At 47.0% G+C, this 22,273-nt stretch overlaps 4 protein-coding genes across 4 annotated transcripts; all 4 read right to left on the minus strand.

Moving 5' to 3' along the window:
- Positions 1-5,156: 5,156 nt before the first annotated feature.
- Positions 5,157-7,508, minus strand: LOC117840172 (type IV inositol polyphosphate 5-phosphatase 11). The gene is made up of 8 exons (XM_034720632.2): positions 7,214-7,508; positions 6,989-7,139; positions 6,775-6,905; positions 6,608-6,684; positions 6,345-6,470; positions 5,849-6,036; positions 5,636-5,773; positions 5,157-5,533 (listed from the first exon to the last, which is right to left on the minus strand). Exons 1-8 carry the CDS (start codon positions 7,246-7,248, stop codon positions 5,375-5,377), a joined length of 1,005 nt encoding a protein of 334 aa, XP_034576523.1. The 5' UTR covers positions 7,249-7,508; the 3' UTR covers positions 5,157-5,374.
- Positions 7,509-8,724: 1,216 nt separating this feature from the next.
- Positions 8,725-11,419, minus strand: LOC140221386 (mitochondrial import receptor subunit TOM6 homolog). Its single transcript, XM_072290947.1, has 2 exons — positions 11,089-11,419; positions 8,725-8,966 (listed from the first exon to the last, which is right to left on the minus strand). Exon 1 carries the CDS (start codon positions 11,293-11,295, stop codon positions 11,125-11,127), a length of 171 nt encoding a protein of 56 aa, XP_072147048.1. The 5' UTR covers positions 11,296-11,419; the 3' UTR covers positions 8,725-8,966; positions 11,089-11,124.
- A 713-nt stretch (positions 11,420-12,132) lies between these two features.
- Positions 12,133-16,138, minus strand: LOC117840374 (probable E3 ubiquitin-protein ligase ARI2). Its single transcript, XM_034720882.2, has 4 exons — positions 15,765-16,138; positions 14,336-14,368; positions 13,086-13,867; positions 12,133-12,991 (listed from the first exon to the last, which is right to left on the minus strand). The coding sequence occupies exons 1-4, from the start codon at positions 15,906-15,908 to the stop codon at positions 12,322-12,324; spliced, it is 1,629 nt and encodes a 542-aa protein (XP_034576773.1). The 5' UTR covers positions 15,909-16,138; the 3' UTR covers positions 12,133-12,321.
- A 997-nt stretch (positions 16,139-17,135) lies between these two features.
- Positions 17,136-20,904, minus strand: LOC117836057 (probable E3 ubiquitin-protein ligase ARI1). The gene is made up of 5 exons (XM_034715418.2): positions 20,632-20,904; positions 19,426-19,458; positions 19,041-19,323; positions 18,353-18,830; positions 17,136-18,054 (listed from the first exon to the last, which is right to left on the minus strand). The coding sequence occupies exons 1-5, from the start codon at positions 20,752-20,754 to the stop codon at positions 17,382-17,384; spliced, it is 1,590 nt and encodes a 529-aa protein (XP_034571309.1). The 5' UTR covers positions 20,755-20,904; the 3' UTR covers positions 17,136-17,381.
- Between the last annotated feature and the right edge of the window lie 1,369 nt (positions 20,905-22,273).

Here is a 22,273-nt window from a genome sequence, read left to right on the forward strand (position 1 = left end):
GCGTCGCCGCGCCACTACCACTCCGCATCGTGACTGCTTTTGAGCTAGCCAGCGCCGATGAATGCCACACCGCCCCTTCGCATCACCGCCGTCCGTTCCGCGTGCAAACCCTAGTCGCGGCCTACTTAATCCCCGCATCGGCCGCTCCCGGTTCCGCGCTGCAAGTTTGGGGTTTTCCCTGTCCGCCAGCGGTTTTGGAGAAGAAGGGGGAGAGCGGAGGGTGTCGGAGAAGAAGAAGAAGGGCGAAGAGGAAGAGGAAGGAGCCCGGGGAGAGGAGGAGGCGCCGTGTACCCGGAGCTTTGCCATCACCTTCGCTAAGCCGTTCACCACCCGTCACTGCTCCGCCTCGCAACCGCGCCGTCATCACCGCCGCCTTGACCGCCGGTGAGCCGCACGCCGCCCTTCTCCATGCCTTTACCTATCCACGCCATAGATAGGGCGCTAGGAACCGCTGGCACCACCGGGCACGCACGCCGCGGGCGCGGTCACCACGCACCGCGCGTGCGACATCGCCCATGGGCGCACGCCATGCCACGGCCGGGGCTTGACCCCAAGCCCACGCTTTTGCCCCCGCGCGTGCCGCCGCTTCACCGTCGCCCTTGCCTCTGTGTGCCGGCCTTCGTGCCGAGCTTTTCTTGCAGGTGCCGCACACCGCCGCCATCCACTACGACCAAGGCTCGGCCTTGGCCTGCGAGCACGCCTAGCCACCGCTAGAGCCCAAAGATCGAGCAATTAGGTTCCCTTGAGCCACCACTGTTCCATCTTGGGTCGAGCCGCCGCCTCTCACCGCCGGCCGCCCGTGAACGCGCCGCCCGGCCGTGCGCCGTTATTGTTGGCCATATGGCCCGTGGCCCATGGGCCGGCCCACAGCACGCTTTTTTGGCCCAATCTAGGCACGGCCCGGCACGGCGGCCATCATGCCCGTGTCGGCCTAGCCTACACCACGGGTCGGGCCTGGGCCGCTCCCTCAGCCCGCGTTCTAGCTCGTCACGGCCTAGCCCATTTGGCCCGTGGACCACCAATGGGTGGCACGGCCTGTTTAGGCCTAACAGGCCTGTTTCGGCCCAGCTAAGAGGCCATATAAAATTGACCAAAACCTTACCTCCTTCCCCTTCCCAGCCGCCTCCGGCTTCCTCGCCCCTCGCCTCTGGGCTCCAGCTTCCTCGCGGCCTCGCCGCCTCCCCTGCCCCTGGCTCCTCACGCCCTCCACCGCTTAGGTGTCTGGTGCTAGCGTCGTCGTCGTCGCCTCATCGTCATTGCGGTCGACGAGGTGGTGGCTGGCGCCCTCCGTGCCTCCACCTGCCCCCCGCGCTCCTCCACCGGTGTCGAGCTTTGCTCCTGGGCGGCGGTGGTTGGGAAAAGAAGGAGTGCGGCGGTAGGGAAAAGAAGGAGATGGCAGCGGTGGGGAAAATAAGGAGCGCGGTGATAGGAAAAAGGAGGAGACAACGGCGGTGGGGAAAAGGAGGAGCGTGGCGGTGGGGAAAAGGAGGAGACGGCGGCGGTAGGGAAAAGGAGGAGCGCGACGGTGGGGAAAACGAGGGGACGGAGCCGTGCCGGCCAGCGTGCCGGCACAGCCCGCCTAAAAAGGTTGTGGGCCGTGCCTGGGCTCCTGCTTTGGCACATGGGCCGACACAGCCCGACACGATTACTGTGCTCACCTGCTTCAACTATGGCAAGCCCAGCCACAAGTCCTACGACTGCCCCGACAAGAAGACCAACCCGACGCCCACCAAGATACTGGCCCCAGGGGGGAGATCTCCTCAGACTGCCGCTCGGCAGCCTGCTGGCCACGGAAGACTCAACCACCTTACCAAGGAAGAAGCTCGAGATGCCCCTGATGTGGTGATCGGTGAGTTTGTAGTTTGTGGCACTAAAGCTTTGATTCTGTTTGATAATGGAGCAACTGGCTCCTATGTTTCTTCTAAGTTCATGACCCAACCGTCTCTTCCCATGGTCCCCTAGCCTATACCCATTGTCACAAGCTCTCCCCTAGGTGATATGTGCTGCACCTTGATGTGTAAGGGAGTAGAAATGTGGATGAAGGGACATAAGTTCTTAGGAGACCTGACGGTACTTAAGTCCAACGGTATTGACATCACACTTGGCATGGACTGGATTATCGCACACAAAGGTGTTATCTCTAGTTCACCTCATCTTGTGACCTTGCTACACCCTAATGGAGAAAAGGTTGAGTTTGAGCCCATGAAGTTCCGCGATATTCCGGCTGTGTACCGCCTCACTGAGAAGATAGTGGCAGATGTTCCTGTGGTTTGCGAGTACCCCGACATATTCCTAGAGGAGTTGCTGGGTTTACCTCCGGACCATGATGTAGGGTTTTTGATTAACCTTGTAGCTAACCTAAAGCTAGCCTATAGCTAGCAGGATGCCACATCAGCACGAGGGACCCACTGACCGTTGGCCTGTTGACCGAGTCAACGCTAAAATCATCAGGGCCAACTGATGACGTTAGCAAGATGTGTGGCACGCTCTGGTGCTGCCACGTGTCACACCTATGATTTTCTTATTTTCGCGAATTATTTTAAAAAACTAGAAATCGATTTCAACTTCAAAAATTCATAACTGAATCATCTTAACTCCAAAAATTATGAAACTAGATTCATAATTTTTCTAAAATCATGAAGAACACGGTAGAGTAGTCCTTGTTCTTGTTTGGGTCTTCTATGGATCTATTTTAGTTTTTATTTGCAAATAGACCCTCGGTAATTATGTTAATTACGCAATTAGGAGCTACCGAAGACTCGGAGCTGAACCCGGAGCCGGAGCCGTTCGAGGACCACTATGATGAGGAAGAATACTCAAGTTCATGCCCATTCAATTTGAATGGCCATTAGGCATTGCTAATTAGAATGCTAGCATTTTATTTCTTCGCATATTGATGATGAACCTTGCATAGCCTATTTTATGCCTTGAATCGTTGAGTGACCTACTACCATACTACTTATATATGCTATGTGCGATGCTTGCATGTGTATGTGATATTGTGATTAGGATTCTTGGTGTGAGTGGGGTTAAAACTGGCAGGAGAAGGTGTTTTTGGGATATTTGACGGGGGTGAGCTTTACACAACCCAATCTTTGGGTTGGGGGCTTGGGGTTCGTTCTCGGACGTTCCCTGTTTGTTACTTATTGCGAGTACATGGTTGAGGAGCATAGGAGTTGGTGGTGATACCTGTTATGGGTACCGTTGCAGTCCACGTTGTGGAGTTGCCTTGCGGAAGTTAGGAGCTCGCCCCGATCTGAAATCGAGTGGGTCGCCATGCTTCACGGGAATATGTTAAACATGCATGTCACTCGCCGAATTATGGGTTTAGGCCTGGGTCGAGACTGGCAAGTGCGATACTATACCTGCCGTAGGATAGAGTATCAGTGTAGGGGGGAGAGGTGTGGACCTATAGCCTCCTGATTTTCTTTTGCCCCCGATTGGCCCCGGCAGGAGTGCTTCACAGTTCCGAGGTGGTATACTGCGGGGGATCGCATCCGAGCCCGATTGCAAGATGGTATCGTAACTCCCAAGTTCTTCGCTCGGTAGGGTGATGTTCTATCGGTCGACGGACCATTTGGGCTCACTCCGAAATGGGTCCAGGTGTACACGCTCGAAAGAGTTAAAACTATACGTATAGCCGCGTCCTCGGTCATGGACAATCCTATGACATCACGACTCTCCATTATTTTGGGATATCTCTACCTCCCCCATAGTGATACTTGTGTGTGATGTGAGCCACAATTGCAGGCGGGAAGAGGGGAAGTTGCTCCCTTTCCCTTTAGGATCCGGTTGTAGTTGTTGAGAGGTGAAAAAAGGGAGTCTCCACCTCGACCCTAGTTTGGAGATAGGATGTTGGTGAAAGGGACCCTGTCGAGGCAGGTGGGCCCGACGTGATTAGAGATTGGGATGATGGTTATGGAGTTTATCTTTGCGCTTGCCGCTACTTAGGAAACCTGAGCCTCTTCCTGACTATTTCTTGATCCTTAGTATTAGGCCACTTAAAGCTTGCATACGGATGGTGTGATGGACCTATCCCAATCCTTGGGGACAGCTTGTGAGTTTGCAGGTTACGAGTCCGACTTCAACAACAACTTCGATGGATGGTACGATTGAGGGCTAAGTGCTACGCTCAAGGATGCCTGTGGAGATGGTCGTGAAGATGAAGGCGTTGTCGGAAGCTAGTTACCGCTGCGTTGGTTTTATTCGTGTCATTTAGCCCAAGGGGCATTTACCAGATCGTACTCTCATATTCTGGGATGTAATAAATAACTTGTACTGTTATCGATGTATGGATGTGATATTGTGCTAAAGTTCTCCATGTGATATCTACTGATACAGGAACTATCACGAGGATACAGGGAGTTGGATTCTCCTCGCGGGAATCCGGTTCGTTTCAAAAGGTACCAAAAGATAGGGATGAATGGGAAATTATCCAAACTTTAGCAGCTATATATCCAAATTGTCCCTATCTTTTGGTACCTTTCTTGAATCTCTAACAGTTTAGGTTTTGTCGTAATAACCATCAAGATGAATGGGAAATTATCCAAACTTTAGCAGCTACCAAAGCTTCCTATCTCAACTATTCTTACTTATTTGATAAGTAACTCATGTGCAGGTTATTTCACTAAACCAATTGCTTACTCTCTTTTTTCTCGGGAACCAATTGCTTACTCTGTTTTCAAAATGTAAATATTTTTTGTTTTGTGCTAAGTCAAAAAATTTTAATATTGAACATGTTTTATACAAATATATTAACACCCACAATATCAAATAAGTGCACTATCACGACATTTCATGGTGGAACTAATGAAACTAATTTAATATGGCCAAAGTTAGAGAAATTTAACATAGGAAAAAACTATAATAACCTGCATTTTGAAATGGAGGAAGTACATCATAACTGGAAGGCGTATTGCACCTTAAGTACATGGTGACATTTTCACGCTCATATAACTTTATTGTATTTATCTGCTGATCTAATAAGATATTGCAGCACTAGAACAAAGGATAAGCTTGAACATATAAGCAAAGAAGTCATTTTAAAGCATTTAATAACTTGACTTCACATAACAGTTTGTTAACTTCTTTATTAATTTCATTTCTTTTCTTTTTTTGAAAATAAATTTCATTTCATTTCTAGGAGATGGCCCATATTAACATCATAGCATGGCAACATGCCATGTGATTGGAGAATAGCACTGCAGTAATCACCAGTTCACCACCCTTCTGTATACACATTTTTTTTGCAGGGACGAAAAGGAAAATAACATCAACAGGTTTAGTTTACATCACATTAAACATCTCTACAGCCTTATGAGAAGAAGTCAATCTTTATAAATGCTACCTCTGCTATGTCAACTAGACAAACTAATCATCCTCGCTGCGCACTGAGGCAAAGATGCGCTTTCACAGGCTTGTGATCGGAGCTCCTAACACAGTCGAGGGATTCATATGAGCTTAATACTGCATCCAAGCCTGAAGAATGGTCGACCTTGAACAATATCCTGTCTGTCCAAGAAGGCACTCTTACCTGCAGAAGTGAAGATCACAAGCATAACACGTAAGATTTTCAAAAGCTTCGGTTGGTTCAGTCTGCAACTTGGCATCTGGAAGTGATGTTAATTCAAGATACCTTATGACTTGTATCGTAGATGCTACTTCCGACATCGTACTTGTATGTTGGCTTAAACGACAGGGTTCCTTCGTAGTATCCATTGAACACTTCGCCCTTTTCAGCTTCTTGAAGAAGCTGATCTTTGCCTCTTAGCTTCTGAAACAAGACATAAATGTGAGGCACTGCTACAGTCTGAATTCTGAAAACTGGCTAGTGCCAACGAACACTTACACTCTGACGATTCTCCTCAATCATCTTCCTTGCAGGTATCGAGCTTATTCCTTCGAGTCTATAATTGAGATCACCGAGCCACACTGTTATGTCTGCGGATTGGGCATACGGTTTACCGTACTTGGAGAAGAGTGAGCGTGAAATATGCTGGAATTCTGAGTTCCTCTTCTCCACCTTGTGTTCATGAGCTACACTTTAATAATACCATGTCACTTCATAATGGCGCTTGATTAAAATTGACAGCTATGTCATCCTACATCATAGACTCATAGTATATTTGAATCTGTGTTGATTTTAGTATCAGAATATGAGAAACTGCAAGACTTAGCATCTGAATCCCTGAAAACTCTTCTACAATCATATTTTCATTGTCTGAAGTTGTATAGCACTTGGTCTGATACTCTGATACTTAGAGCATTGTAGTAATGTATTGGTATGAATTTTAGTAAACACAAGTGAAATTGACAAAAGCATAAACCTGAAATTGAAAACCAACCTGCAAGATGGCAGACCACAAAAACCATCCGGATCCCACTGAAGTTGATGTACATGGCCACAGCTCCTTTCTTTCTCCCAATCATACCCCCAAAACCTCCAACTGCATGTTTGTCCACCTTCATCTCTGTCCAAAATTAGAAAAGCACGTTTATAAACCTTCACCTCTATTCAGAATTAGGAAACTAGTTTGAAGAAAGAGGAAACATGCAATTGGCATCAAGCAATTTGGGATAAATATGATAAGAAAAGATTTAGAATCACCTCCGATGTACTTCTCCGAACTCTTTGATCCGAAAAGAAGCATCTGAAGAGACTGCATGCTTTTCTGACCTAATAGACTGAAAATTAATGTGCATCAAACAATTTCAGAATACTGCAAAAGGCTATAGTGTGTTCAATAGCACAGATAAGACTGGGGAGTTTCTTACATGTGTGTGTCGGCCATGGTTTCTTGCAGAACTTGCGAAACATCACATTTTGGTGCCTCTTGCAGTCCAACAACTAGCAAATCAAACTTTCTGTTGGATCTTACCAATTTTGTTATATCTTCCACAGACATCTTCACCACCAGAACACACACCAAATCAATGTGATTGGCCAAATCATCATGAAAAAGAAAGCAATCGAGTTACAAGTATATACCTTGCCATTCATGTTCCATGTGATGATACACACACAGAGCACAGAGTTGGTGGTGAATTCACAACCTTTCTGAATTGGAATTGTCTTTATGCCATCGTGAGTCCCATCCTCATCAGTAGAAACCAGGCTGTTATTCTGTAGCTGGCTTCTCCTGTAATGTTACAAGTATCAAGAAGTGCAAGAGAATCATACGAAAAGCAACTTTTAGAAGTTCAGATAAAATACCATGTTGGAAGAGTAAGGCTGCTGCAGTTTCCCATATCGACGTACTGAATCCTTGTTTCTGATCATCTAACGTGGAGAGGACAACAAAGGAACCCTTTTTATACAACTATACTCTGAAACTTCAAAGGTTCCAGCCACAGAGAGAATCAATTGGGTTTGGATATGGATACTCTTAGCCTCCAAATTTCTTTGAGCAATTTATTTGGATCTTCCATGTGCTCTTGAAAATTTCAACACACATTACGAAATAGCGACAAGTGGAATACCGAAGAACCAACCATTTGGGCCAGCTGGATTTGATAGTTAGGTACTGCATATCTTTGATGTGACAATGAGACCTCATTTGTCTTCCCATCATTAGCAGGCGGCTACAGCGGTCCGTGTATTAGGGGAAATGTTGAAAGGGACTCCACGCAGGAATGGAACCACCCAAGTTGCTATCAATAGTTTGGACACTTGGTGCTAAGGCAAACATTTTCTCAGCAAGTAACCATGGTGGCCATGGACTTTTAATGGAGAAAGTGTGTTCCGGAACACGCTGGACCTTCCCGAAATTTCACAACTCCACCAAAATTCCATCGCTAGCTGTACAAGCTGAATTGTAGGCATCTGCAGGAAAAAGATCAGTATTGCAAGCAACATCGTCCATGAAAGTTATCCATCGATGTCTTGCTAATGAACATTATGAATTTGACTCGATTTTAGCAGGATTTCAGTTAATTTTGGTAATGCAAGAGTTGATCAAGATTTCTAGGACTTGAGAAGGCCTTGGCCCTTGGCAGTTGCAACTAGCTATCTATCAGCAGCCCATCAACTGAAAAGAAGGTCTTGATAGCAACATGTATCCATGCTCATCAAAAGTAAGCATCAGAACCATCCGGTCCCTTGTTGGATCATGTGCCGATCAAATGGTCAGTGGACGTGCTGGAATCAACAGTTCCTTGCGGGATGAGGTTTTCCAATCAAACGAGCAGCCGCTGCTGCAATTTTCTGATGGGGCTGGCTGTTGCCAAACTTTCTTGCTGCAAGAGAAGCAAAGTGGTGTTCTTGGGTAGTTGGGTTGACGACGCATCAACAGAAGACGTATTGAGAGTGGCAGGATGGCATATCAGGCACGTGATTGCAACTGGAAAACCACCAGCCCCAGTGCCCAACTCCATCCTCTCGAATCTGCACGCGGCCGACATCACCTTACTTGAAACTACACCCAAAATTGCAGCCATTCTCAGTTGAAAACTAAGCAAATCTGCACGGTCAACTCTCGTACGCGACGAGAGCGTCTACGTGATGACCGACGAAAACCGTTGGCGGAGACGTATACGTACGGTACGACACCATCGACGACCGGAACAGGCCGCCCCGTCGCGCTTCATCGGTCACGTTCTCTGTTCGCGAGTCGCCGCCGATCCGGCCGGACCAAGCGACGTCGATTGGCCTAAGCACGCCACGCCTCGCTAGCTCCAGTCCCGTGACCTCGAGCTCCGAAACAAACGTGGTAGGATGGCAACAGCTGAGTTGGGGGCAACATGGCAACTCCCGGTGAAATATGACTAGATCATACAGCCACGCAAAACAGAATACAGGTCTCGGAAAACACCAAAGCTAACAGCTACGTGTACCGTCCCTGACTTTCACGAACACACAAAAGAGTTCAAGCAAGCACTGTGGTCACTGGATCCATGTTTTCTGTGGTACATAGAAACTCAATGCTGGGCATAACTTTGCAGAGACGACCGCCTCATTCCAGTAGCACCTAACAGCAATAGCAAAACACGTTAGTTAGACACGTACTTCAAAAGAGAATATTTCTGAATCAAGAAAAAGGCTATAAATCATGCAAAAATCGGTATATGTGGACACAGGGCAATCATAAATCATCGTGAACACTGCAATTATAAAGCTCACCAGATGCACCAATTTTTTCAGAACCAAGAATGTAAAAACACGAGCCTGCAGTTTATTATTCCTAAATCTGTGTATTAGCAACTAGCCGTTAATGTCACCACAAAGAATTTTCTCCAAGGTTATCCACAAATATTGCCAGTGATTACCACACAAGGAAGTTGAAATTGCAGGTTGTTCATGTAACCAGTTGGGAGACCTAAATCATAATAAATGGTCTATTCATTTCAATATAGTAACATAACAGATATGGCCTCAGGCTTATTATAAAGAATATGCCCTTTCTACAACTTAAACAGATTTTATCCGGGTAAAAGTATATCAACGACAATGAGATCTAGACAAACCTAGAAAACGCATTCCAGTTGTTACCATTATAACAAATGACCTGGTTACCAGAAAAGGCAAGATTGAACAAAAGTGTATAGGATAGCTGGCAACTAAGCAGAATGTTTCACTCTATGCTGCTATGCATCATTAGGACATGTTCAACAAATTCTAGCACTATTCCCAAAAAAAAACAATTCTAGCACTAACAGTAAATTATAAATGAGTCCCTCGGCAAATATCTTTACAACCATTGCAGAGATGATAGACCACACTTGCATGGCAATATCAAAACTACATCGGATGCATCATACCATTTCCATTAGCAGATACGGAACAATAGCAGTGCATGTGCATATGGATGACTCAGGTTAGGACACACTGACAAAGCGTGATAGTTGGCCAATTGCAAAACTGAAATGTAGAATTTATAACGTCCATGAAACTGTTACAAGCAACAAATAACCAGGGGCTAACACTATCCAACACTAATCCATCCACATATCAATAATTCTGAGGCTCAGGATTCAGAATGTCACACAAAAACAACAAAATCATAAATATGACTACCATTGTGCACATCAATCAATCGCCCTACATGTGCGAGACATTGACACAGCATGAGAACAGAGAATCGGCCATTAAGGTGAAATGAATTCAACATATAAACAACATTGAAAGTGTTTGCTCATTCAAAAGATCAACCCTCCTTTGGGAGCAGCACAGTCTATCCCTCAACTGCAAATTCCCATGATGTGAATGTGATTATGTTTACAAATCCCTAGGGTAATCAGTATTACTGGTCTGTCCCAGGAGAACAAATGTGAAGCAGAAACATTTAAATTTGACTACTTGGTTTTAAAACTCTCAATCAATGAACAGTTATTCCGGGTAAGAACAGACTAAATTTAGCCTTTAGAATTAGCACTTTATTTTGAAAACTGGAATAGAACAGGCAAGAATCTGTCCCTATAACAGAAAACTGGAAAAAGATACCAACCATGGTTCAGGATTTTTCACAAATATCAAAATATGTAATTCGAAACCCTGTTTGTGGTAGAAAAGAGCATTTACTTTCTATTCCTAAATTTAGTGGTGCTTGTTTAGTTTCTTTCCCCAATCCAACCTAGTGTTCTCAAAGTTCTAATAATAAGCGTACACACAAAAAAGAATATCTCAAAAAACTATGCATGCAAAGATCCTAGTGGTTGCTAATAGACAGATAATCCATCTGGTGAACTGACAGGTAACTGCTATTCACCCTAATAATCCGAACTGCAATCATCCTAGTCAACCCTCACCCATTTTGCTAGTTTCTAGAAATCAGTTTAAACTAGAAATCCATTCACCCTTTTTGCAAGTCTATAGAAATCTCGGAATTCAAACTAGGATGAGAAGCGCCAAGTTGATTTATCCAAGATGAATCTAACCAAGTCCACATCTATAAAACTGAACACAAACCGACCGCGATTCATACACGCGAACAGACAGAACAAAACCACGCTATTGTCAAGTCAACTATTCGAAATCGCAGAGATGCATCTATCACGACCGTCGGCGCCCAGTCAACAGAGGGATCAAACGCCCGCAAAGCAACCGGACACACCAAACCCTGGAGAGGAGAGCAGCAGGGTCCGGGGGCTCACCTTTGGGGGGCGGGGTCGGCATGGGGACGGGCGACCCTACAGCTCGAGCTTGAGCTCCTGGACGTCGCCGTCGCGGGTGAGGAAGTGGAGGATGTAGGGGGCGGCACGGATGACGGCGACGCAGGAGGCCATGACGATGAGGTGCGACCGCAGCTGCTTGTACGCCGCCTCCTTGCTCGGGCGCCGCGGAATCTGGCCTAGGAACATCTTGATTCGCTTCTCTTCTCCGAATCCGGTGCGCGGCGACGGGCGGCGAGGGTTTCGAGCTCTGGAGGCGGCGAGGCTTAAACCCTAGCGATCCGATGCGATTGGTTCTGTGACGGTGGGTGGGAGGAGGGGTCGGGTCCTTTTACCCGCAGGTCCCTGGAGAACTGCAGATTTCTGGAGTATAGTGGGCCTCCGGCCCAGTTGGGTTGACCACGGGCTTGATGTTCGCCGTAAAATTGGCCCAAGGCTTCTAGACAAAATGGCACGGGGCTTTCTAGATAGAACAACAGAAAAAAAGAAAAAAGTTTCTCAAACCCCTAGATCTACTTAAAAATGTTACTACAATAGTTACGTTTTGACAAGATCGGTTTCGACTTGTGGAACTTCGGTTAGCAATAACTTTCAAAATGTGTTGCTGGAAACATGAAAATCATACATGTATATGCATTCAAAATTATCTTATATTCCAAATTTATAAAGGGATCATAAATATCATAATACTTACTTTAGACCATGCTATGTTCAATATTTCAAGCACTTTTTAGCAGATGGCCACGGCAGAAAACGACCGTTTTAAGACCCTAAACCATGTGTAATTTCTATGGAACAATCATTAGATTTCACGTTCAATATTCCAAGCACTTTACTCGCATGCTCTTAAAATCCATTTGAATTTCTTACAGGTTGTAAAGCTCTATTCCTTACTCTATCTCAAGCTTTACTCACATGCTCTCAAATAAAACTACTAGTTGAATAATTAGCCAAATAGGTTGGGTGTTTTCCGATTGGAATTATGGGCCCACCACCGAAACTGTATCCTTTCGATCCACTATCTGATGGCTCAATTTGGTTTAGCATTGGGAAAATGTCACAATTACACTGGAAATAGCGTTGCCCATTTGAGAACATTCTAAATGAAACAAATTATCGTCTACAACTGTTCATACAGTGTTCCACATCTGGAACTCCCAGGTAGGCTTCCAGTACCAGTAGGGCAGCCAGGCCGGCCAACAGGGCGGCTCGCCGTCAAGCCGGCAGCTCTTTGGCCTTGCTGGGGCCGCCAGGCTGGTACGACGCGATGGACATGGGCTCCACGAGCATCGGCAGTAGCTCGTCCTGGATGCAGCTGTACATCTTCCTGCAGTGCGTCTCGACGACCTTGACGAGGTTGACGGCGTCCTGCCTCGCCTGCATGATCTCCTCTTCCGGCAGCTCAACCATGTCCCTTCCCAGCAGCTCAGACAGCCGCTCGACGTTGCCCTCCACCTGCTGCTGGTAGTCCTCGAACAGATTCTGCCTCTGCGCCATGGTCAGGCTCCCGGGATCCAGCGGTCTAGTCCGCGTCTCCTCGCCGTCAAACATGTAGAAGGCAAACACGTACGACTGCGTCAGCACCTGGCGGCACCGCAGCAGGCTCCGGTGCGCGTTGGCCAGCCATGACGCGTCCTTGATCAAGATGCTGTCGTGCGCCTCCAGCTTCTTCGCGCTCTCCGCGACGGCCGGCCCTAACTTCTCGCGTTCCGCCTTGCACGACACGCCGTGGTTCTGGAACCGATTGTAGTAGTGCTCGTACCGCCGCAGCTGCCGCTTGGCGTTGTCCACCACCTTCTTCTCCTTCTCCTCAAAGCGGTTGCAGCTGTGCCCTGCGATGCTGGTCCAAGTGTGAGCAGCCCCGGTGGCACCACCGCACAGCCAGCTGCATGCGTGCGTAAGCCGTAAGGAAGACAAATACAAAGTTAGTATAGCTTCAGCGGCAGAAGGAGATGACAATAATGGAGGCTTTATATTACCAGAAATACTGGCCGCACTTGCAGGTGATTAGGTTGCAGCCTTCTTCCTTGATGATGGGCTTGAAGCACTTGGGGCAGTTCTTGGTGTTGACGAGCATCCACTTGACGTTCTCCGCCTCGCTGCGGCGCTTGGCCTCCCAGCGCTCCCACATCACGCATGGGCACGGCGAGTGCGTGGTCGCAGCGCACCGGAAGCAGAAGCTGATGCCACAGGGGCACTCCACCTCGCACAGTGGCTCCGCATCAGCGGCGGCCAGACGGATCGCGCGGCCACAGTGCGGGACGCTGGGGCACCACTTCACGGCACTGTTGTCATCCACGTATGACTGGAGGAGGAAGTCGCGGAGCCGCTCGGCTGCAGAATGGTCTCTTCGGCTGAGGAGGCGCAGAACCACATCTTCGTCACAGATGGCAGGGCACTTCACCTCCATGCACCGGATCTGCTTCTTGCCGCTGTCAAGGGCGGCAACAAAGTACCCGGTCCAGCAGTCGTTGCAGAAGAAATGCCCGCAGTCCATGGCCGGGGTGGCACGTGGGGAGAAGTCCTCGAAACACACCATGCAGGTCACCTTCTTTCGTGAGGGTGTCTTGGAACCAGCTGATGAAACCACCCTGTTGTTCTCCTGCAACACGACGCCTGCCTCCATGAGCATACGGTCTTGTCCTTTCCTATCCAGGTGGTCGTTGAGGCGATCGGTGTTCCACCGGTAGTGGATGAGGAGAGCACGCGCGTGGTGCTGCTTTATGTTGAACACGCCCATCACCATGGAGAGGTCTTGCTGCTGCAGACAGATCGAGTGGACAAGGAAGAGTGTAATTAGCTAGTCTCTATATTACTGTTGTGGATAAAATCTGATCACTGAATTGAAATACAGGATTCTAGTAACACAGGAACAGAAAATCATGATTAAAATGACTTACTAACACCTTGAATATAATCCTATGGAATAATAGGGATACAGATATAAGGCTCAAGATATTTTTTTAGAAAACAACTAGAAGTCCTTCAGGATTCATATGGAACGAGCCATTCCAAGGAATTTCATAGAAATTCAAGTGGTTTAAGCCTCCAAAGGGCTCCATATGAATTTTCCGATTAGAATTTTAATCCTACAAAATTCCTCCATTTTGCCTTTTCTCCAAAGGAAGCTAAAAAGATGAAACACATGCAGGAGGAGATACATTTTACTTTAACTACTAAAGCAGAAATAATAAGCAGTTAACTGGCAAGAAAAATGCAGTCACATTACCTGTGCCACTGAAAGGGACTCCTTTTTAATGGCCTGCAACAAGAGGACCAAAAGTGGTTTAGTAATCTTTTCAAAGTAGCATTGTAGCAATAGTAGCTGAGGTAGCAACACAAATAAATGTTCTAATAGCAACCGAGATTGTGATTCTGTTAAGTTGTACAGGTCACGGGTTCAAGTTTGAAGCATTCTATTAAATGACATTTATTTTTATGAATTCCCCTTTTTTCCTTAACATATATAGAGTCCAGTCAAATAAAAACATGTAAAACAATCTACTCAAATATATTTTTATCACCAGACTACAAGTATAAATCTTGAAGCATGTGAAAATTTTATGTGCATCCATTGTGAGAGATGCCTTCTTTTAGGTATTGTGAGAGATGCCTCAAGTTCATTACTTTGAACAAAATTGTTAGTCTTTTGTGCCCAAGATCAAAATTCTTGTGGTGAAATTAAATTATCAGCAAATTTAGTGGAATATTGTTTTCAATTACCAGTGATTAAATTAATATATAGTTAATATTGTTAATGCTCAATGCAAAAATATCACAAACAAAAAATAAGGCTCCTGCTACGTTTGCAAACTTTTTGAAAGGTAGCAGTGTGATTACATAGCCTATTATGCAAGTTCCAATTTGTGTTTTAAACTTTATTTTAGAGAACGTGCTTAGCACATATTTCATTTAGAGAAGGAAAGTACTGTAATGTACAAACAGGAGGAGGACCTCAAAGAAAGAAAAACAACAAAAACCCAGCAGGGCAGTGTTTTGAAGGCGACAATGTGACCTTGGAAACCTGTGCATACCTTATCGCCTAGGCGATGAGGTGGACCATCGCCAAGGCAAGATGGGTCCATCTAAACGGATAGGCGACGCTTTTGAAACACTGCAGCATGGTCACTCAAAAGGGAAGATAAAAAGGAAAAAGGGCCTAACAAAAACTCCTCTAACGAAGGCCGGCTCGGCGAGGTCGAAGAAGCGATCTCCTGAGCAAGAGCGACCGGTTTGAGCGTTGATCTGTTGAAAACCCGATTGTTCCTCTCCTTCCACAACATCCAAGCTACCAAGATGATCAAAGAGTCCAAGCCGAGCCTTTCAAGTGGATCGAAGCAAACCAAGTATTTGTACTACGTTGTTATATCTTTCAGGAAAGAAAAAAATTTCGGTATTAAGTTGGGATTAAGCACAAGCAAAGCCCAGCTGACAGGAGTTATCGATATCTCAAAGCATGAAAAATAACGCATGATTAACCTCGAAGGGGAATTTTTTATACTAAAATATGAACGACTTAAATCAAGGACGTCAGATTCGATCGAAATCTAGGTCTTCTGGGGGGTCGATAGATTCAGTTTAAGATTTATCCTTGAAATAATCAATCGAGACCACGACGGACTAGGTGTTCGCTCTCCGTCGCCCGCCATATTGCTCACCGTAAACTCCAGTGGAAGCTCCGGCGGCGCGGAGTCCTCCACCTGGGGCTGCCACTCATCGTCGTCGTCGTCCCCCTCCATCGCCTCGTCCTCCTCGTCGTCGTAGGCGTCGTCGACATCGTAGAAGTCTTCGTCGCTGTCCATGGCCGGCGGGCGATCCGGGAGCTGGATCGATCGCCGGCGGCGCGGCGCGGCGCGGCGAGTCGATCGAGGGAGGCGGCGGCGAGTTTGTTTGGAACGCTTTGCGAGTAGTCTGCTGGCAGGGTTTAAAGCCGCGCGTCGTCGAAATTGGTAAGACGTGTTGCGTGATCACGTCTGGTCACACTGTCGGGGTGGAAACGTGCCCAGTACGAACCGGCCGTGCCAGGTCGATCCGCGTGTATCCAACAGGTGCAATTCGAGTACAAATAGTTGTTCATAAGCACAAATTGTAGTGTCAGTTTGGACATACATAGCGCTAGATTTCAACTCATATACGTGGCACAATGGATCACCGTGGTACCAAGAATTCAGCTAGACTGAAAAAACTTTGTACATGCAGATTTGCACATCAATAATGATAGGGGGAAGAGCCAACTTATGGTGAAAATTGTTTACCACACTTTCCCTATGAGGCTCTGGCTGATGAAGAATTCTGAGAGAGACAGTGAATGGATACAGAGTCCGTGATTTGGTGGTAAGTGAAAAAGAGACATTACGGAATTATGGGCGGGCAAGATTAAAAGAAAGGGTTGTGCTATATTTAATTTAATATTCTGCATTTTTTCCCTTCAGTTTTAGTTGGCAATCGGGATGAAGAGTCATCGTCATCGGATCCATATACAACTTGCACGAATCATCCCTAACCTCTAGGCATCTCTCTATACGGTTGTACCATAATTTAAACTGAAAGTTACCATAATTATTTAGCATCAAGATACTTTTTAAAAAAATTACGTACAATCGATTTATAGTAAATTACGACATATAAGAATAGACATATCAGTTCTAGTAAGTCGACTACATTATTATTTAAAACCATTTAATTGTCTAAAACTATTTAAGTTATTGTAACCGATCCTCACCCAGTTATTGTAACCGATCCTCACCCATCTTCACCAGTGAATCATGGAAAGCGAAACAAACAAGCAAGCAAACACGGCAAGCTACTCACTGACCCATGCACGCGGACGCCACCATTAGTCCATTACGTACCATGCGTCCGTGCCTCGCCGGCTCGAAAGAAGCGGGCAAGCATTGGACCCCTCCTCACAAGCGCCCCATCCCTAGAACATGTTCCTCCCAATGCCCCTACTGGTGATAGGTCCACGGCGGCGCGGCGGTCCTCGGCTAGGACTCAACGACCGTCACCCATCCCGGCACTCCAAGGTCAGATGGATCCAAATGGTTCCAAGAACAATGCAGTTAACAGACACCCGAGAATATACCTGATAGATGGATAACTCTGCTATGGTCAGACCTTTTTTTTTTAACCTCAGTACTGTCAGGCATCCTAAGTTAACCCGCCCTAAATCATTTATATACGCTACATGAGCGTCTACTGCCGCTATGCCGCACTGGACCGGTCGGCCGGCGACGCCAGAACGTGGCGCAAGCCAAGGGGATGCGCCACCCCAATCACGCCGCGAGCTCCTCGGCCTTGTCGGGGCCGTCCGGCCGGTACGCCGCGATGGTCATGGGCTCCACGAGCAGCGTCAGCAGCTCGTCCTGGATGCACTTGTACATCTCCCCGCACAGCCTCTCCACGGTCTTGACGAGCGTGACGGCCTTCTGCTTCGCCTGCACGATCTCCGCCTCGGGCATCGCCGCCACGTCCGCGCCCGCGAGCAGCGCCGACAGGCGCTCCACGTGCTGCTCCAGCTGCTCCTGCTGGTCCTCGAACAGGTTGCGCGCCACGCCCAGGCCCGCCCGCCCGTGTGGCTGCATCCGCAGGTCGCCGCCGAACATGCAGTAGGCGAACACGTACGACCGCGACAGCACCTGCCGCGACACCAGCAGGCGCCGGTGCGCCCGGATCAGCCAGTCCCCGTCGCGGATCGTCAGCGGACGCTGGAGGTCCGCCTCCAGCAGCCTCACCCGCTCCTTCAGGGTTGGCCCCAGCTTCTGCTTCTCCGTGTTGCACGAGTCGCCGTGGATCTTGAACCGGTCGTAGTAGTGCTTGTAACGCTGCATCTGCTCCCTGCTGGTATCCGCGGTCTTCCCGCGGGAATCCTCCTTGTAACGGTTGCAGCTGTGGCCCGCGATGCTGGTCCACGTGTGCTCCACGCCGGTCCCTCCACCGCAGAGCCAACTGCATACATGGAAAGTCAGTAATAATCCCGGTCAGGGACAGGATACCAGCACAGGCGCACAGCAGCACCTGCACCAGGCTATTGCCCAGTTTCTCCGGAGAGAACTTGTGAACGCTCATTTGAGCAATGCCAACAATGTTGGTGAGAAATTACTGGACAGGAATCTCCCCCAACATACACCCATTGGCATGTCAAGTTGCTGATAAATTCACACTTTTTCACGAAAAGATTATAGTTCTCACCAGATATGCCTAGCCTACCCAAAAGGTACCCTAGGTGTGTATACCAACAACTTACCACATACACTGGCCGCAATTGCAGCGGACAAGGTTGCAGCCACCGTTCTTCTCAATGGCCTTAAAGCATTTGGGGCAGCTCTTGGTGTTAGCGAGGATCCATTTGATGCTCTCTCCCTCTGAACGCTTGGCGTTCCATTTCTCCCATATGATGCACGGGCAAGGTGAATGAGCCAGTGCCATGCAGTTAAAGCAGAAGCTTAAGCCACAGGGGCACTCCACCTCACAGTAGCGCTCACCAGCACCCACACGGATTGCACGGCCACAATTTGGGGCGCTGGGGCACCACTTCACAGAGTCATTATCCTCAAGGTAGGACTCGAGCAGGAAGCGATTGAACCGCTTGGCCATTTCGGGGTATTTCTGGCCAAGGAGACGTCGCACGTGGTCCTCATCACAGAAGGCCGGGCACTTCACCTCCATGCACCGAATCTGCTTTTTGCCGCTTTCTACGGCGGCATAGAAATGCTGCGTCCAACCTGAACAAAGAGTGAAATGCTATGGTAAGCAAATGTACAGGTGTTTTGCTGCCAATATAAGAAAGCACTTTTGATCTTTCGCAAAAACTTAGGAAACTGTCAGACATATTTTGTCGATGAAAAATCACAAACCAGAAATAAATTAGCTCCTATTAAGGCATCAACACAGATAAAAGGATTAACACATTGAAGTGGAACGCGGAAACTCACAATCATTGCAGAAGCAATGCCCACAGTCCATGGTCAAGACTACACCCACGGCAATGTCCTCAAAACACACATTGCAGTGCACAATTCTCCATGGTGTTGAACCAGCTGCTGCCATAATATTATTCTCCTGCAGCACAATACCTGCATCTCTGAGCATGCGCTCTCGGCCCTTATCTAAGCAATCATAGATTCCATCCATCTTCCACCGGTGGTGGATGAGGAGAGCTCGTGCTTGATGTTGTTTTACATTGAGCAAGTTCATCACTGTAGACAGGTCTTGTTTCTGTAGGTAGCGCAGATTGAGAGAAAAATATAATTGATCAATATTAAGGTTACGACAGACAGAATCTGAACACTTAAGAAATGGTTAGATCAGTTCCATTACCTGTGCAGTGGGAAGGGACTCTTGTGTAATGGCCTGCAACAACAGTTATACATGTAATTGTGTTTTTTTTTTAAAAAACATAGTCCAGTAAGAACACAGCATGTATAAATCTAGTTAGATAAAGCAAGTAAAGAATCTTCTTGGGGAAACAAATATGCAATCCACCAATCTCAAAGCTGAAATCCCAAACGTTGCAAAATGGTACGTATATATGATTGCACAAAACAAGACAACTAATATGAGCAAGAAAAAAAGTCGTTCACACTTCACACCATAAATGAAACCTTTGGGTGTCCACTTATGAGAACTGAACGACAAAGATGAATTATTTCTATAAGATGCCTTGTTTGGCAGTACCCAAGTTACAGTGAATGCTAACCGAAAATCCATATGGTGCTTAGTTACAGTTAGCAGTAACGGAAGCTTTTGCATTCCATCCAATCTTTATGTAAACCAAAATTTCAGGTTTTTAAGACAAAAGAAATAAGGAACAAAACATGCATTTTAATACGTTATAGTTCAGCAGACCAGACAAGTAGGAATTCGCAGCCTCAAAAGTAAGATTTTTCTTGCATAATGACGGTAGTTTTGGGCAAAATTGACTACTTTTTACTCCCTCCAGACGCTTTGGACATCGATACGTCTCTAAGATGCAACTTTGAGTAGCACTTTTTGTCATCAAGTATTTATAGAACATAGCACAAGGCTACTTTTCTGAAACTACACTTCAAGATAAATCTACTCGTATAATTTGAAATATCCAAATTCAGCATATAAAAAGTAACAGGCAACCAAAGTTTGGGATTAAGACAACCCAAAATCAACTGGAGGGCGAGGGTGCAGACGCAGCAGGAATCCCACAAAAAAAAACCATATCAATCCAAGCCGATCCAGTGAGGATTTGGATTTTCGACATCTGAAGCAGATTTCAGCCAGATTCCACGGAATCGGCGCATAGAACGACTCGAAGCGCGCAGGTGGGGAACAACATAGACAGATGAACTACTTGTGCAGAATCAAGGGCGCGATAAATCGCCCCCTTTTCCCTTTAATTTTCCCCTTACGGTGGGCTAGGAAAAGATTTACCGAATCGGGGAGGGCCGAACCGATCGGCGAGGTCCTCCCCGATCTCGCCGACGCGGAAACCCGAAAACGGCAGACACACATTCGCCGAACCCCGCCCCGGGTTCGATCGGGGCCACTCACCCAGTAGTCGGCGCGGCGCTCCGGCGGCGGCGCGGCGCCCTCCTCGAGGCCGGCGGCGGCGTCCTCCTCGGCATCGTCCTCGTCGTAGAAGTAGCCGCACTCGTCCTCGTCGTCGCTCGCCATGGCGGCGGGCCTCCGTCGATCAGTGGGGAGGGGAGAAGCGAAGAGGCGAGGGTTTTCCCAACAAGGGAGGAGGGAGGGGCGGACGGGGGCAGGCGGGCACTGATGATGATACTTAGCGTGAACTCGAACGCCAAGCCGAAGGTGAGTGCGCGACGCGGCGAGGGTTTTATCGGTGGACCACGCCACGTGCCGAGCTTAGAGGGGTTGCGTCCGGTTTGGAGCACGGGTCCGCGTCCGGCTACTGTGGCTGGCGGTGCCTACTCGTACTCCCGCCTCGTACGTGCGCTCTCCGCGTAGGTCTCAGCCGAGCCTATGTTTGACCATCTTGGTCCAAAGATTATCGAAAACCTTTTTTATTTATATCTCTGTTGCATCTTATCTATTCAGATTTATACTAGTTTTCCCTTTCAGCAAAGGTAAAAGAAATCGGTTTTAGAGGCGCTGATTTACGATTCCGGAATTTCTGGACTTCACCTTAACATAAAAATACCATAAAAATATGACAACACTGTATTCATTTATACGGCGAAGCATAGAGTATACTTATATTGGAAGATAATCGAATAAAACTTGGTGATCAAGTTGCCCGACTTGTCCCTACCAACTATTGAGACATTATTGCACCTATCAACACCCAACTACCAACCAACCTCGTAACTAGCGTGGAAGCTTAGTGGTCACTCAACCTGTAAATTTAGTCGCTAGAGTGCCCGTCACATTCAGTCGGGCACAACTAAGCAATGATACTAGTTTGGCTATTGCACGTTTACAAATGGAATAAAGCACATTTTAGGCTAAACCTTCAGCTTTATTTGACGAGTCATGGTCACGAGCACAACCAGTCCATCGTACCAAATTGAATATTTCTCGTTGCACACCTCTGTATTGAATAATGCCTATTTTCTATACTCAGAATTACAACACATGCATAGTCTAGGTTGCTCTAGACTCGTTACCTCTGCTCTACCTGTTATCTGTCTGTGTATGTTTAATAGATTAGATCCGAATCACTCATCAACACCAAGTCCATACTAACGGTGCTAGTTAAATTAGATCTTGTGCTATAAGTTCCACGGATTGATAAACCTTGGGGGAGCACTCTAAGGGAAGAGTTACAACTGATCCGTGCGCTTGCGGTTCACAACTTGGCATGCTAATAGCTGTCAACAAGCTTTTCTAGCGCCGTTGCTAGGGCACTAATAGCCAAGTTCTAAGTTTAATTATGCATATGTAATTATTACTTTTTTCATGATTTTTCAATCTTTTCTTTTTAATCTTTTTGTTTTTGTTCAATCTCAATCAAAAGTTCAATCTAGTTCTTGTGTATATGTGTTTTGCTTTCACTAACGCTAATAGGCCAAATCAAAAAGTTTTGTGGATTATCCAGAAAAACTTTACAGGCAATGGATATGATTAGCAAAACTAAGGAAGCTGGAGATTGAAACTTCAATTGTAGTGTCGAAAACATCATCATCTACTCCAAGGTTGACACCACCAGCAAGTCCAAGAGGAGCACCAG

This window comes from Setaria viridis, chromosome 9 (genome assembly GCF_005286985.2).
Source record: "Setaria viridis chromosome 9, Setaria_viridis_v4.0, whole genome shotgun sequence".
Taxonomy (NCBI): Eukaryota; Viridiplantae; Streptophyta; class Magnoliopsida; order Poales; family Poaceae; genus Setaria; species Setaria viridis.